Raw genomic sequence first — 17,929 nt, forward strand, 5'->3', positions numbered from 1 at the left:
CTGGAATTGTATAGACAACATGAAAGCTTTAAACTGCATCTATCCATAACAAATTGTAATTTTCAATTTGAATGTCCAATACAAATACAAAAGTTTCAGTACAAAAGTTATAAGGTATTAAAGCAATAGCAGTATGGGAAGAAAACAACTTTAACATACAAATGCTTTACATTGTTATAAAAAAAATATATAGTTTTCCTTTTCCGTAAAGCCAAATACAAAGCCTTTATATTATAATATCATATAAACAAATTAGAAAGCTTTTAAGGTACAATAAAATTGAAGAAAACAAAATAATAGGTAAGTAAAAGCAAAATAAATAATAAGTAAGAAGGTGAGTTTGGTACGATGAACCACGTTAAATACGTTGTCCTAAAGCCTCTATAGCCTCCCTACGTGTAGGTACTGACGGTCTACAAGACTCAAAGATACGACTCCTTGTACACAAACTCAAGATCTGCTATGAGAACGTTCATAGACGAATATAGGTATTCAAGTTACAGAACCATTGCCAAAATGATAATATAAAGTAGAGAATATTATAAAAGTAGAAAATGAGAGAATTAGTTTGTGGTGGTGATTGTGGTATGTGATATTCTGATGGTGTATTGTGGTTGTTTTAAATGTGAAGGAGGAGTGACCTTTTATAGGCATCCAAGAACATGAAACCTCCACCAACTAGAAAATTAAGAGATTCAATATAAAAATAAAACCTGAATATTAAATACTTATAACCCCCACAATAAATAAAAACTGTTAAATTTTTAAAACCTTTTTTAAAATTCCAACATTAACAACTTGAACAAGGCTGCTTTTGTTTTCTCAAGTGCTAAACGTGGACTATGGTCCTTTTCATGGCTTAAAAATTCATAGGAAACCACGCTTCAATTGTTGTTAACTATTTATTTTTTAAATTAACTCCCAAAAATTGATTGGAATTAGCATGAAATCTGTTTCTCATTCATGGCCGTATGTCTTATTGGTCCATCATACATTTGGGCTTCTCCTTTTTCTTTTCAGGGCATCGTACCATTTTTATTTCTTAAGAACTAAATTATAAACTTTAAAGATTACAAAGAAGGAAACATCCAAACTTAGAATATATGCATATACACACCAAAAGAGGTAAAATGGATTTAGGGCTTATTTCACGAAATTCGCAAGCACTTAACATACAATTAAAAGAGTGATGCTTTTTTTCAGGGGTAAACTTCAATAAGAGACCTGAGGCCCAATGTATGTGTAATCTTATAGTGAGAGAATCCAGCAGTCAGAAAGAGCTTTTCCCACTCTGCTTCACTACGCTCTTTGCCACTGACGTCGACCATCATCAACATATCCCACATGAGCTGAGTTTCAATTGATTTCTTATCCATCTCCTTATCATCTGCAGACACATTTATGTCCAGGATGATAACCTTTCCTCCTTCATTTTTGCTCAGAATTGCTTCTCTACTCTTCTGTAATATCTTCACGCTTTCCTCATCACTCCAATCATGCAGAATCCACTGATCATTGATGCCATGCATTAATTAATGGTTAATCACTTTAAAGTAAGACTTGAATTTATACTCACAACCACATCAGTCCATAGAATTAGTGTATGGTACCTGCTTAATATACTTTGTACATGCACCGATTGACTTGTCATCGTTACTAATTCATTTATGAATAGTAAGGTTTGTTAAGATTTTAGAGGGACGGATCCGCAGACCACTAGAAACATCGATATTACCCCCAAATTAACCACCAACGTAGTCCAAGCTGGTGTGGGTTTATATAAAAGGGCATATGTTATCCGTTTTGTCCAAGTTTCCAATGTGTTACTTTACATTCTTCAACAAGATTGTCTTTTCGTTTTGAGTTTTATTATTAAACTCCCTAAAAATTCCTTAAATACACAACTCGAGTTGAAAGCCAAGCAAAACAAGGACAAGTTTAGAAAATTCTCCAAAGGCAAGGGTGAGATGTGTTTACTAACAACAAGGTAATAATTAATTAGGAAATTAAGGAATAATAAAAATGAGAGAAATAATTGAGTTTTATTATTACCTTGAGGAAAATTGCATTTGCTGGGGGTATCTTCTCAAACATGTCTCCTCCAACAAAATCCAAATTGTGAGTCCCTTGCAAGTTTGCAACAACATGTGGTTGGTCAAAGACAGTGCAATTAATGTTGGAGAAGGCCTTGGCAATGGCCTTGGCCATGGTTCCTGTGCCACCTCCAACATCAACCAAGGAATTCAAACCCCCAAAAACTCCTCCACACTCTTCAACTACTGCCCTTGCTATCAGCTGACAGTCAGCCTCCATTGCTTCATTAAACAAGCTACCAAACTTTGGTTGCTGAGCAGCCAAACCCCATAAAGGCCTTCCATGTGCCATCTCAAATGGGGAAGCTGGATGATCATGATTTCCATGATTGTTCATCTGGCACCAAGTTCCCATTAGATGAAATGGATCTGTCATTACTGGATCAAGAATCATAAGTAAAAATTGTGTGGTGCTTAATGGACCTTCCTTGAGGAGAAGCCTGGAAGCTGGTGTTAGGCTATACACCACAACAGCTTTTTCCTCCTCTTCATCATCAAGATCCTGATGAACAATATTCTCATTGTTGTTATTATTGTTTGGAATAAGTGGTAGCTGAACTTGCTGGTCTTGTGCAAAGAAATTGGAGTGGACGAGGATTCGCATGAGGCGTGCGATGAAATGAGCTTTCGAAGGGTGGACATTGAGGCCGGAAATGAGATTGGAAAGGGATATGGGTTGGCCATGGTTGTGAATCACATCTGGGATGCCTAATTGAACTGCACACTTTAATGACATGGAGTTTATGAACTGGAAGATATGATTCCACACATGAGCTTGAGCTTGAAGAAGCTCATGGCTAGTAGCACTCACTTTATCATTACTCAAACTCATTTATCTAAGTGTGTATGTTTATATGTGTAGCCAAAGAACACCGTTGGCTCTTATTTTAAGTCTTTTATACTGGTGATCTGCTTATATAGTCGTTGCCAACGACACAATCCACATCCCAATTATTTTAGTAAAGGGTTTTTTTTTTTTTTAATCACAAATGGTCCCTAAGGTTTGCCAAATTATCACCTTTGGTCCTTTTTATGTTTTTTTTTCGGACATTATTCGTCCCTTATGTTACACCTCACACATTAATTTGGTCATGCCGTCAAGTTCCATCAAAATTTTCCGTTAGATTGCTGACGGGGACGCCACATGGATTAAAAAATATTTTAAACATTTTGGGTTTTATCACAAATGGTCCCTAAGGTTTGCAAAATTAGCACCTTTGGTCCTTTACGTTTTTTTTCCTAACATTATTGGTCCTTTATATTTTTTTTAAATAGTTTAACATTAAAATCTTTTAGAAAAAATTTAATTAAAAAAAAGAGAAAATTTTCAAAATATAATTTGTTTTTTTTATTCAAATCCACTAGGCATGTTATTATTGGACATGTAGGCTCCATATACATGTCACGTCAAATCCGTTAGGTTCTGTTGAAATTTATGTTAAATTGATAAAAATTCAACAGAACCTAACAGATTTGACGCGACATGTATGTGGAGCCTACATGTCCAATAATCTTTATAAATAATTTGAATATCTATAAAAAAATTAGGTTTTGAAAATTTTCACTTTTTAATTTTTTTTTTAATAAATATTTTAAATGTTAAACTATTTTCTAAAGGGTTTAGGGTTTTTCAACAAAATCTAACGGATTTGATGCCACATGTATGTGGAGCTTACATGTCCATTAATAACATGCCAAGTGGATTTGAATAAAAAAATGTATGTTTTGAAATTATTTTCTCTTTTAAAAAAAATATAAAATGTTAAACTATTTTTTTTATAAAACATTTCTTCATTTAGATCCACTTGACATTTTCTCATTCGCTATGTATGCACCACATATGTGTCATGTCAACAATTTAACAAAAAAAATTTAACAAAATCTCACGGCGGAATCAAATTGATGTGTGGGGTGTAACATAAGGACCAAAATGTCATAAAAAAAAATATAAAGGTCCAAAGGTGATAATTTCACAAACCTCAAATACCATTTGTGATAAAATTCAAAATATTTAAAATATTGTTTAATCCACATGACATCCACGTCAGCAATCTAACTGAAAATTTTGACGGAGCGTGACGGCCGGGCCAAATTGATGTATGATGTGTAACGTAAGGGACCAATATTGTCAGATAAAACTATAAAGGACCAAAGGTGATAATTTGACAAACCTTAAGGCCCATTTGTGATACAAAGTCTTAAGTAAATAATACTAGAAGGGCCGTACGTATATATATATATATATATATATATGCTAATATGATATGCATGTGCAGAAGGTTACTGTAGATTGAACTTTGAAGTGGGAGGGAGAAATTGACAAAGTGAAGTTTCATCTAATATTATGTATATGTAGGGCTAGTTTGGCATTGCTGTGCTGTGAAAATAATTCTTTGTCAGATTCTTTGTGAGAGAAATCAATTGTGAGAAAGCAGTTTGCGTTTGGTAAATTTTTTGTTAAAAATGTTGTTGGTACGGATTCCCTAATTAAAAAATGATTGCAGCAGAATCATTAAACTCATCACCTCTTTGAAATTGATTCCTGCATAATCAGAAATTGAAAGCACCTTATTAGCTACTTTCTTTTATAGCTTTCTCTCACAACAATTTTTAATAATAAGTGATTTTCTCATAGTTTACCAAACTGGTTGGGTTTCCCAAATTTTTTTAAAAATCACTTATCACCCCAAATAAGCAATACCAAATAGGCACGTAATATTATGTATAATATGTTTTTCTCCTTCAATAATAATTATATTCTCTCCTTACCCAGAGAAGAAAAACTCTTCTCTTTCTCGGTTCTCTCCTCTATCCATCTTCTTTTCAAATTTGGAAGCACGAAGAACCTCAAATATTCAGAGATATTAATCTAAGTTCTCTTCTAACCCTTTTCATTCATTTTAAATATATATATCATCACTTTTTGATCAAAGTAAGCAAAACACCCAACTCCCGTTGCAGCCAAAAAAGAACCAAACTCCATGCAACCACACCAAGAAGGTTTACGAAGCATCAAATTATAGAAATTTCTAGAAATTGTGAAACCAAAAGAATTCTTAAAATTGATCCAAAGCTAATAGTTAACAGTTTGTTGGCTTAATAGACAGAGATAGTGGAGAAATACTCAAAACAGTTTGTTGGATGAAGGACAGGCAGTGGGGTAGGCTAAAGTTTGAGTTTCTACTCCAAAATTAATTGACAATAAACGAAGTAGCCTAACTCTTTATAAACCCATGTAAGGTCCCTTAAATTTTCGATATGGGACAAATACTAAACATTTTTAACATAACTATCATTCAAAATGGTTTCATCTAACAGCTAATCAAGTGGGTTATAGTTTGTGTCAAAAAGTTTCTTAATTCTGACCATATATACAAGTTTATTTTGGCTTATGTGCATGATTTTTAAATATACCTAAGTTGATTTCTTTACATATTATTCTTATTGTGTACACTAGCAGACCCATGAATTTCTTAAGGGAGGTGCAATTTTGAAAGCCTAAAAGCTTTATATATAAAAATTGACAATCAAATATCCTTATAATTTAGACAATACCAATATCATTCATAAGTCAGAGAAAAAGAATAGCATTACAAATAAAGGTTTTTTAGGTTTTAGACATAAAAAAAATTTCACTTTTAGAAAAAGCCAAAGCTTTTTCAAAAAAGACAAAAAAACCACTCAACTTTCAAATCAAAGACATGCAAATGTATTGGATTCCTTAGGAAATCTAAAAATAAATAAGGGCATTTTTTTCCATTTTTGCTTTTTTAAAATTTTTCTCTCTCCTTTTGCTTTTTCCAAAATGTCCCTACAAATAAACTACAATTGTTGTAGAAGAAAAAGTGAGCCTTGTTATTAAAAGCCCTAGATTTAAAAGCCCTTGTTAAAGCCTTTTGTCTTTTTATATGCAGTCCCTAGATAGAAATAGGTTAATGCCCACGAAATGGGCTTTTCGTTGGAACACCTAGATTGCATCTTCTAGGCTAAGCAAATGTGCAATATACAGCACCTACAATGTCTTTTCTCGGGATGGGAGATGCAGTTGCACCTCATTGCGCCTTAATAGGTCCGTCATTAATTGTGTATGTAGTAACTATAATCTGAATGCCTCTAAATTCTAAGTACATATGTGACTGTACTGTTTCATGCCAAATCTAATATTGCTTGCATGCATCACTGTATTTAACAGTAATATTCTTACGGGTCGATGTTGTACCACTAATAATTGATATGGAAGATCATAATTAAAAGACTCCAACGTTAATTGCAGGGGACCAAAAGAAGGGCCCATAATCTCATCTAATCCCTTCAATGCTACGTGAGTGGACTGCGGAGGGCCTATGTTCAAATCTCTATCAGCAGTGATCATAATTAAAAGACTCCAACGTTAATTGCGGGGACCAAAAGAAGGGCCAAGCAATCTCATCTAATCCCTTCTACAGATGCTACGTGAGTGGACTTTGCGGAGGGCCTATGTTCAAATCTCTATCAGCAGTTGTCATCTGTGTTTTATCATAATTTGAAATCCAAAAAGAAAAAGAAAAAGAAGAAGAAGTTAAGTATGATAATTGTAAGGTAGGGCCCATCATGCATAGGACATGAATGATGGGGTTGCTTTTTCTTGACTAGAGATTTGATTGATGGGATGGGATGGGGGAAGGCAGGCAGAACTGGAGAAGAGAATGACGAAATAGATGATGGTTTCAAATCAAGTATACATTACATATAATAATAATTACAAAAGCTAGCATGGAAATTAAACAGCAATATGTTGGAAAGTGTTCACCCGGTTTTGATTTAATCATGTGATTACGGGATAAAGTTTCCTATTAACTTAAAAACCATTTGTGATTAACAAATCAACTTTTTTGTATGAGCATGCCACTTTGCTAGCGGTTAAAACCTTAGCAGACTTCTAAAAATAATTAACCTGAGCCCCAAATTACTGATTCTAAACAAGCAATTGTGAATTTAGGTGAGGAATATCTTCCAAGTAAGTTCTTTTTCTTGCCTCAGACTAGTGAGGACTTCACAACTTATTCACAATACAAAATTGGTAATTCTGTTCAGAATAAATAAGAAGAGAGTAAAAGTTGTTTAAGCAGAATTGCCTATTACAAAACTTAAAAGAGAAATGTCAAGTCCAAAAAGACAACGAGAACGTTGGACTTTGATTTCTGCTTAGATTGCTGCCTTTGAATTGGATTGAATGTGTTTATGCTTTGGATTGAGCGTCAGCACCTTCAACTAATAAGTTTCAGCTAGAAATCGATAACAAAGTCTAAATTTAGCAGAGCTTTAATCTGCTTCAAGTCCTAGAAAGCTTGCTGATGGAAGCAACATCATGTTTATTTTTCAACAAGAAAACCCAAGTGAATCAGGTACAATCATCAATAAATGTGACAAACCAATGAAATCCGTTTGAAGTAATGCGAGTTGGACCCCACACATCAGAATGCATTAAATTAAAAGGCTTTCCAACTTTACTGTCAATCAAAGGAAACACAATGTGATGGGTTTTGGCCAAAATACATGTCTCACACTTCAAACTGGACTCATCACAAGAGCGAAATAAAGACGGAAACGTACGCTTAAGGTAGCCAAATGATGGGTGTCACAATTGACGATGCCATAACCACATTTGTTGTTTGTCTTTGATATTGCAACTTTGAACAGTATTTATGACAAGATCACGAACTAGTGCAGACGGCAATGTCAAATAATATAACCCCATTATTCGTTTAATATGCCCAATAGTCTTGTGAGTCTTGAGATCCTGAAAAGAGTAATGAATATGATAAAAAGTAGTAGAAGCATTAAGTGTATGAAGTAATCGACCAACAGATAACAAATTACAATAGATAGTGGGAACTAGTAAATACAAGACAAGGACAGAGTAGGAGTGAGAGAGATTGTGCCATTGCCAGTAATTGGAGAAGGCAAGCCATTAACACTAGTTATGTATGGGTCACGGGTGTTACTAGGCAACTTATCAAAAAATTTAGCATCATAAGTCATATGATTAGAGGCACCACTGTCAATTATCCAAGTATTGGAGCCAGTACTCGGAATAGAGTTAGAAACACACAAATTTGTAGAAACAGCAACAACAACAGCAACAATGGAGTTATCAGCCATCATTGTAGCAAAAACTCAACAGATCATGGCAGAGTACACAACAAAACACAGCAGAGGCACAAATAAGACAGATACACAAAGACAGACATGAACACAGTAGAGGCATGAACACGGCAGAGTACACATCGCAAAACAAGCAGAAACACAAATACGACAGATGCATGAAAACAGGAATGGCACAAACACAATAGAGGAACGCACACTACAACACAATACACAAACCCAAGAGGGCACACACTGCATAGGTAGAGAAAAATATAGGGCTAGAATGTGGGCACAACACAGAGGTCACCAGAAAGTAGGCTCTGATGCCAAGTTAAACAATATGGGGTAGAATATTTTTTGATATATTTTCATTCTCCTAATTACACAAGATTTGTACAAAAGAGAAATAAATAAAATCCTAATAGAATAGAAAATAAATCTCCTAATAGAATTAGGATCTCGCCAATAGCCTGCACATTAGCTGCATCCTTCCTGTTGTTATTCCACATAAACTTATACCCTGTGAACTCAAATTGAATTAAGTGACAATCGAAAATAGCATTTTTAAAATCCTCCATTAGAGCATTGCATTGAATGCGATCCCCACTCTTTTCGTGATACTCCATAATCTCATTAAAATCTCAACAGCAAAGTCAAGGACCATAATCCACCCTACTTAATTCTGCATAAGTTCCCATGAATGATGACGCTAGGTATGATCAGGGTGACCATAAAAGCCAGTCACTCTAAGAGTTCAAGAATTTGGGAAAGTAGCTCTAACATCTATAGACTTTGACGGCTGTGCATCTTGAGTGATATTTCGATGTGGGATTGCGAGGATTGGCTGAGGAGGCACCACGTGAAACGACTGACCCAATTTCACTTTGGAATCCGGTCAAAACTGCTTAAAAGCGACACCTAGTAAACGTGTGTCGTAAATGACCAAAATACTCGATAAACAATAATACAACCTGATGCCCTAACTCGTGGCTGCGCTTGGGAATCGTAGTCTGCCAACGCCTTCGAGGGATCAAGCCACACGTAGTTCTTTCCTCTGTTCTGACACATGAATCGTTTGTTTTCCAGATAAACCTCACTCTAAGGCTGACATTTTTGGAGTATCCGAGACTCCGTTTTACAATCCGTTAAATGTTATACGATCCTGAAATTACCTAGATCAACATACTGGAACATGATTACGATCCAACGATTCAAACCTGCTGAACCCGGAATCATCCATTAGGCGAGATCTGTTCGGGGTTCAAACGTTATCCGAATTGATATCCACGAATTCCTACGAGCTCGTGACAACAAGAGGATCACATTGGGACACAATGCCTCACTGCTACAGTGCCCACGCGCCGCCACACGCGCTGGCGCGTGGTTGCCCGAAGCGATAACACTTCGCCGAAAAATCTCAACATCTCGGCTCAAGACTCCTATCCTAGATAAAACACCCAATTTGGAACCACTTTTGTTCTTGGACCTACCCCAAAAAGTGGCCGGAAGTGGCCGAAACCGTGATCTCAAAACCGGCCGAACCCTAGGTTTGAAATTAACCCTCTCACGCTAGAAATTCCTCAAATCCTACTCAACCATCAGCTAAAGCATGAAAAATAGCTAGAAATCTATACCTTACTCGACTGATTTGGTATCCGGAGGAGGGAGAACGGAAGCTCGAAAGTTCTGCTAAAAATGGCTATTTGAGGCTAATTCCGCGGCTCTGGCGGTTTCGACGGTGGGGTTTGACCGAAGGGGAAGGGGGAAGCTGCCCGGTCCGTTTGAGTCCGGTCCCATGCCCGCCGTGGCTGTGGTGGCCGCGGTGGCTCTTAAACCACCGGAGGGAAAATCTGGGGCCTGGTGCCACCGAGAGAGAGAGAGAGAGAAGATGAAGTTTTAAAAAACTGACCTTCCAAATTTACTATTTTGCCCTTGAATTTATTTTGACTGGATCTCCTTCAATACAACTCGGATTTGGGTCCACTACGTGTCTACGAATTTATCTCGCTGCGCTCTATGCAACGGTATAACTGAAATTTTCAAATTCCTTCTTGGTCAAAAAGTCAACTTTTGACCTAATAAAAATTCTAAGGGCATTTTAGTCTTTTCTTCCAATAAATGAATAATTAAATATTAATTTTAGGTTTGGGTTATTACACCACGTGTCTTTGTGAGAAATTACTCTTAAGCTCAGTCTTTAGCTGTGATCAACATGTTGGGTTGCCGAAGGCTTGCCGCTTGCCGATGGTACTTTGTGGGACGTAATAGATCATCAGGTTTGTGGGTCCCTTGTTCCATGTTCCGTTCATTGATTGCATAGTCGGATATGGCATAAACAATTGGTTTTCTTGGAAACATGTGTTTTTGCTTGTAGATGTTTGTTGTTTGTTACCCATTGTTTATTCTATTAACAACTTGCACAAGGCTTTTGTTTTCTCAAATGCCAAAACGTGGACTATGGTCCTTTTCATGGCTTGAAAATTCGTAGGAAATCACGCTTCAATTGTTGTTAACTATTTATTTTTTAAATTAATAACTCCCAAAAATTGATTGGAATTAGCATGGAATTAGCATGTCTTATTGGTCCATCATACATTTGGATCCTTTTTCTTTCTGGGGCATCAAATTATTATTTTTTTAAACTTTACTAATGAGGTGATGAGTTTTGAACTTAATACTTCTTCCACATCATTAAGAAACACTATTAGCACTACTACATTTTAGGCTTTGCGCGACGAGCAAAAATGATTTTAGTCGCACATAATTATGCGCGACGAAGTTTCGTCGCGCACAGTCCGTCGCGCAAAGTTCGTGAATAAAGGATTTGCGAGGCGACTAAAAACAGTGCGATATTACAACTTCATTAAAAAAATATTTCGGAGCGTCCCTAATGTCCGCCGCACATTAATATTTGCGCGACGAAAACTGGTCGTCGCAAAAACAAATGCGCGACGGAGTCTTCCGTCGTGAGATACATGAACTTTGCGCGATTTAAATAATATTAAATCGCACACATAGTCTTTGCACGACAAAAATTCGTCACAAGATACAAATTTTGCGCGATTTAAACAATTTATCACAAGATATATTTTGCAACGAAATTCTTCACGCGCATGATTAAAATATATTTGTCAACGGGTTTATTTAAATGATTTTGCGCGACGATTTACGTTTCGTCGCGCAAAAGTAATATATATTATTAAAAAAATTATTATTATTTGATTTTTAATTTTGTAAAAAAATAAATTTGGTTTTTTATATAATTAAAATGAAATTACAATAAAAAGATTAATCGCAAAGAAAACATTTATTATATAAAATAAAAGAAATGTATACAAGAGAAATATTGTAAAAGTAATTATAAAAATAAAAAACTAATCAAATAATGTTCCAAAATCTACTTGGTCATCCGCCACATGCGGCTCGGAGGTATGGGCGTCTCGCAGGGCCATGGTGTGCCGATGCTCGGGGTGGATGGGCTCGGAGGTCGATGCACCAAAATTCGGATTGGAATGCCGGATCGTGCGAGGGATCTGCGAGAATCACCGACATCCGACCTCAAGCTCGGCAACCCGCGATGTCAAAGCAGTCCACCGACCGCTTGCTCGCCACAATGACCGCGTCGAGGTTCCCTCCGGGCATTCCCCATCCCCCTACAATACGCTCCCGCCTCCTCCCGAGAGTCCGATCCAACGTCTGCGTCAAAATCTGAAATCCAAGATCATGCGGAGGATCCACAGACTGATCGGAGTCTCGGGAGGAAGTTGGGAGGCGGACTTGAAGAACCAACTGGCTCCTCTCCACCATCGCCGTCTGCTTAACATTACATAAAATATAAATTCAAAATGCATATAAATTAAAAGCGTAATATAAGAATTAAAATTAAATAATACTTACATGAAGGGACTCGGCCAACTCATTCCCAGTGTCGAACATAAACGTCACCAAAGACGTCGATCTCTGGGAATTTCAATTTATAATTGAACAAGAGAAGGAAAATATTAGTATGAACAAAATAAATTAATAATAATGACGTATTAAAAATTAAATATAAATTATATTATTCTTACCCGACGCGTGCATCCATCCTATATGAGAAGGGCCTGGAGCCGGAATGGTGGAGAAGAGTCTTCTTCTTCCTATTGCCCTTATTCACTTGGGCTTTATTCTGTTATACAAAAAATAAAACGTAATAGTTGAAATATAAATAAATTAAATAATAATGAGATATAAAAAATAAAATAAACATTAATAAGAAATATGTAATAATTAAACAAATACTATTAAAAAAATACCACATAATCGGGCGCCTGAAAATGAGCGCAGAGCCACTCCCAACTATCCTCCCGCCCCTCAAGCTCCTTTGGGCAACCCTTGTAACACCCCGACCCCAAATTTATCCCATATTTTAATTTATTTAAGTGGAATTGAGAAATTACCCGTGAGATAAGGGTATTTTAGTCATTTTCTTATCCGGAAGGAATTTGGAAATTCTGGTTGTATCGTTGCGTAGAGCACGGTGAGATGAGTCCGTAGACATGTAGTGGGCTCGAATCGGAGTTGTAACAAGAGAGATATGATTAAATGAAGCTCAGTGGCATAATCGTAAATATTTGAAAACTGGATTTTTGGTTAAAAGACAAAATTGCCCCCGTCTCTCTCTCTCTCTCTCTCTCTCTCTCTCTCTCTCTCTCTCTCTCCCGCTCTCCCTCTCTCCGGTTTTCACGACGGTTGGAACAAACCGCCACGCTTTTGGCCGCGCCTCGTCCACCACCAAAGTCGACGGGCCGTACTAAATGACCGGACCGCCGTCCTCTTCCTACCCCAGCCGGGTCTCGCCGCCACCGCCGGGATTTCGCGAAAATCAAGAAAACAGCCCGTTTGCCTCGATACGCCGTTCTCCGTCGTCCGCCACCGATTCCGCAAGTGAGGTATGGTTTCTCACCTATTTTCCGAGCTCTAGCTGATGGTTGGGTAGGATTTCATAAGTTTTGAGGCTAAGTAGCTCGATCTAGGAATTGAAATTCGGCCGGTTTTGAGATCACACCGCCACTTCCGGTCAGTTTTGGGGTATGCCCAAGAACAAAAGTGACTCCAAATTAGGTGTAATACCTAGGGTAGGAGTCTTGGCCCACGATTTGGAAGTTTTCCGGCGATGCGATATCGCGACACCCACCTGCCGGGCGCGTGTGGCGGGCGCAGGCACCGTCGCCGAGGGGCATTTTTGTCCCACCGTGATCCTCTCGATGTCACGAGCGCGTAGGTATGCTCGGATTTCATTTTGGATACCGTTAGAGTTCGAACGGATATCGCATATCGCGTATTTTCCGGGTTTGCTAGGTTCAGACCGTTGGATGGTCCTGAAGTTATAATATGTTGATCTAGGTATTACCAGATCGATAGGATTTGACGGATTGTAAACGGAGTCCCGGATACTCGAAATGCCAACCCTAGGGTAAGGTTTAGTAATCGTCCAATCGCGCGTCTTTGGATTAGCCGGTGTTGATAGACCCCATATGTGGCCGGGTGCATCCCGGCATATGAGGAGATATGATTGTGTGAGGGCTGGTGAGAATGTAGCCGGGCCCAGGTGAGGTCGCACACGCCTTTGGATTAGGCGGCGTGTTGAGACTCCCATACGAGGCCGGGTGCGCCTGTCAGATGAGGGGATTATATGATTGTGTGAGGGCTGGTGAGAATGTGCAGGCCCAGGTGAGGTCGCACGCGCCTTTGGATTAGCCGGCGTGTTGATGACCTATACGTGGCGGGTGCGTCCCGATATATGAGGGGAGATATGATTGTGTGAGGGGATGAGAATGTAGCTGTGCCCAGGAGGTCGCACGCGCCTTTGATTAGCGGCAGTTGTTGCACCCTACACGTGGCCGGGTGCGCCCGACGTATGAGGAGATATGATTGTGTGAGGGCTGGTGAGAATGTAGCAGGCCCAGCAGAGGTCGCACGCGCCTTTTGATTAGCGGCGTGAAGTTGATGCACTCTACACGAGGCCGGGTGCGTCCCGTCGTATGAGGGGATTATGTTGTGATTGTGTTTGGTGAGTTGTGATGGATAAATCCTAGATTGTATGTATTTGTGTGGCGGTAATGGTTTATTTGATTTTAGGAGCCAGGATAGATACGAAAGAGCTACGTGTGGCTTGATCCCTTAGTAGGGTACGTAGGCAGCCTGAAGTTACTAGGTGCAGCCACAGATTAGACCCCACTTAGGTGGTCTTACTGAGATTGGTTTGGACCTCGTTATTGATCCCGAAACTTGGTTGAATTGAGGTTCGTCCTGTGGACCGAGTGAGTGAAGGTGTGCATAAATAGATTTTGAAGTTATTATATGCATATTTGATGCATTAAGTTATTTTAAAATTATTATTGGATAGTTCTGCTAGAATCATTTGAAGGCCGGAGGCCATTTATGTAATTGCATGAGATTATATTATGCGTCTGCCGGTTGGGTTATAAAATGCGTTTTGTGCATGTGGAAATTTTGGGGAAATGTTCAAATTCTGGGAGACTCTGCGAAATTTCAGCAGAAAGTCTCGTACCCTTTAATCCTCTTTGTAAACGAGGACATTTAAGGAGTGAACCGGCGTGGGTGTGATGCCGTGGTCTCCGCAGGTTCGTCTCGGGTTCCGGAAATTCGGGACGAGTCCATCAACCCTCCCTGAAGAGCGACTTGCAGATCATCAAACGCCTGAAAATGGTGGTGCAAGTCGCTCTTCCACTGCTTGTACCTCTCATCGAAGAGTCTGTTGACGTACGCCAAGGTCTCCTTGTTGAGGTCCTCTAAGTGGTAGTTCGTCTGCAATAAATTCATTACATACATTAAGTAATAGAAATATATAAAGTTTGAAAGAAAAATAATTAAAAGATAGGAGACATACCGACAACTGGCCGCGAACTTGCATCTTGATCTCGTCAGGCATGACCTTCCAAGACTTCCATTGCATCGGGTAATGGGTCCGAACGACGTGGCCAATGTCGTGGGCCAAGGAGAGACAAAATAGATTTAGGGCTTATTTCATGAAATTCGAAAGAACTTAACATACAATTAAAAGAGTGATGCTTTTTTTCAGGGGTAAACTTCAATAAGAGACCTGAGGCCCAATGTATGTGTAATCTTATAGTGAGAGAATCCAGCAGTCAGAAAGAGCTTTTCCCACTCTGCTTCACTACGCTCTTTGCCACTGACGTCGACCATCATCAACATATCCCACATGAGCTGAGTTTCAATTGATTTCTTATCCATCTCCTTATCATCTGCAGACACATTTATGTCCAGGATGATAACCTTTCCTCCTTCATTTTTGCTCAGAATTGCCTCTCTACTGTTCTTTAATATCTTCACGCTTTCCTCATCACTCCAATCATGCAGAATCCACTGATCATTGATGCCATGCATTAATTAATGGTTAATTACTTTAAAGTAAGACTTGAATTTATACTCACAACCTCATCAGTCCATAGAATTAGTGTATGGTACCTGCTTAATATACTTTGTACATGCACCGATTGACATGTCATTGTTACTAATTCATTTATGAATAGTAAGGTTTGTTAAGATTTCATCGAGGGACGGACTCGCGGACCACTAGAAACATCGATATTACCCCCAAATTAAGCACCAACATAGTCTAAGCTGGTGTGGGGTTTATATAAAAGGGCATATCTTATACATTTTGTCTAAGTTTCCAATGTGTTACTTTACATTCTTCAACAAGATTGTCTTTTCGTTTTGAGTTGTATTATTAAACTCCATAAAAATTCCTTAAATACCAACTCGAATTGAAAGCCAAGCAAAACAAGGACAAGTTTGGAAAATTCTGCAAAGGCAAGGGTGAGGCGTGCGATGAAATGAGCCTTCGAAGGGTGGACATTGAGGCCGGAAATGAGATTGGGAAGGGATGGGTTGGCCATGGTTGTGAATCACATCTGGGATGCCTAATTGAACTGCACACTTTAATGACATGGAGTTTATGAACTGGAAGATATGATTCCACACATGAGTCATGGCTAGTAGCACTAACTTTATCATTATTCAAACTCATTTATCTAAGTGTGTATGTTTATATGTGTAGCTCAAAAACACCGATGGCTCTTATTTTAAGTCTTATATAGTCGTTGCCGACCCGACACAATCCACATCCCAATTATTTAAGTAAATAATACTAGAAGGGGCCGTACGTATATGCTAATATGCTATATATGCAGTGTAGAAGGAAGTTGCTATACATGCTATATATGCATGTGTAGAAGGATGCTATATATAATATGTTTTCTTCCTTCAATAATAATTATATTCTCTCCTCTATCCATCTTCTTTCTCAAATTTGGAAGCACGAAGAACTTTAAATATAAAAACAAACAAATGATAATGAATAATAGAAAAACACAGATGGCAGCTGCTGATAGAGGCTTGAAGACAGGCCCTCCGCAGTCCACTCACGAAGCATTCACAAGGGCAGAGCCAAAAGATGTTTCGTCCAGAAAAGAAAGTCATGCAAACATATAGTATAAAGCGTAGGAATTATAAAATTCAGACAAGACTGCACAATCATGTAATCGTTTTTTTGGTACAAAGTGGTTCTTAAAATATATATTCAGAATTAAACACGTCATCGTATCACTGTCATATAAATGAATGCAAGTAGCTAGTGCATGCCAAACACGCTAAAAACATGCACAACTGGCATATGAGGCATGTGGGATCTTGTTACTCCCACATGCCAAACAGACTAAATCAATCAGTGTGTGGTGCTCTCTTATTACTCCCAGCACAACTTCAACATGCGATATTTATGAAAGATATTTGAAATTTCTCTTGCACAACTAGGAAAGCGCTATATTCAATGGTGGATCCAGGAATTTTTATTGGGGTAGGCTAAATATTTTTTTTTTAGAGGAGATATATTATAAGCTTTTTTTCTCTTTAAACAAAAATGTAAATAAAATTTTATAAATCAAACAAAGTCAGATGACAAGTAAATATAACACAAAGAAGTGCAAAATATAAATAAAAACTTAACAACAATTAAAATTGGAAATTGAATATATATGAAAATAAAAATAAAAAGAGAAAAACTTACCAAGATTGAAGAACCCATTGAAGATAGGTTGGTACAATTTTTTAGAGGAGGAGAGCTATTTCCTCTAGGCTCTCAAGGTCCAAATATGGTGTTTTGAGTGGCTAGAATAAATCTTTTGATGTTTACTTTCTGTGGGTGTAGTCCAATATCAGTACCATTAGAATAGCTAGTTGGTATAGAAACTAAGTGTGACTTCTGCTTCTAATCAATTTCATATAGGTTTGGATTGATGTTTATTATTTCCTATATGCTTCAGGAGTGAGCTTATTTTAAATAGAGAACTAACTATTATTTACTTTACTTAGATTGGGCTATTATTAGTTTATTATATTTATTTAGTGCAGTAGACTAATATTTATTGGAGTAGGATTAAACTTATAAAATTTAAATCATATTTAATATTTAGAAATCGTCCCTAGGCTGGAGCCCACCCCATCGTAGGCATAAATCCACTCTTAACTATACCGGATGAATGATTTGTGAGCATGGAATTAATAATCGGAGCTATACATTAACACATCTACCACATGCTTATCTCAAGTTTGACAATATAAGTTCTTTGCATCATTAACCCTTAATCAATTGTATATCGCTAAACACAAAACATGTTAAAATT

General features: G+C 37.8%; 1 protein-coding gene and 1 pseudogene across 1 annotated transcript; both read right to left on the bottom strand.

The window, feature by feature from the left end:
* Window positions 1-1,070: 1,070 nt before the first annotated feature.
* On the bottom strand, window positions 1,071-2,972 carry LOC148917781 (trans-resveratrol di-O-methyltransferase-like). The gene is made up of 2 exons (XM_089051384.1): window positions 2,053-2,972; window positions 1,071-1,508 (listed from the first exon to the last, which is right to left on the bottom strand). Exons 1-2 carry the CDS (start codon window positions 2,923-2,925, stop codon window positions 1,200-1,202), a joined length of 1,182 nt encoding a protein of 393 aa, XP_088907510.1. The 5' UTR covers window positions 2,926-2,972; the 3' UTR covers window positions 1,071-1,199.
* A 12,327-nt stretch (window positions 2,973-15,299) lies between these two features.
* Window positions 15,300-16,144, bottom strand: LOC148917782 (trans-resveratrol di-O-methyltransferase pseudogene; annotated as a pseudogene).
* Between the last annotated feature and the right edge of the window lie 1,785 nt (window positions 16,145-17,929).

The sequence above is a fragment of the Prunus mume genome, linkage group LG4, assembly GCF_029339155.1.
Source record: "Prunus mume cultivar Tortuosa linkage group LG4, ASM2933915v1, whole genome shotgun sequence".
Classification (NCBI taxonomy): Eukaryota; Viridiplantae; Streptophyta; class Magnoliopsida; order Rosales; family Rosaceae; genus Prunus; species Prunus mume.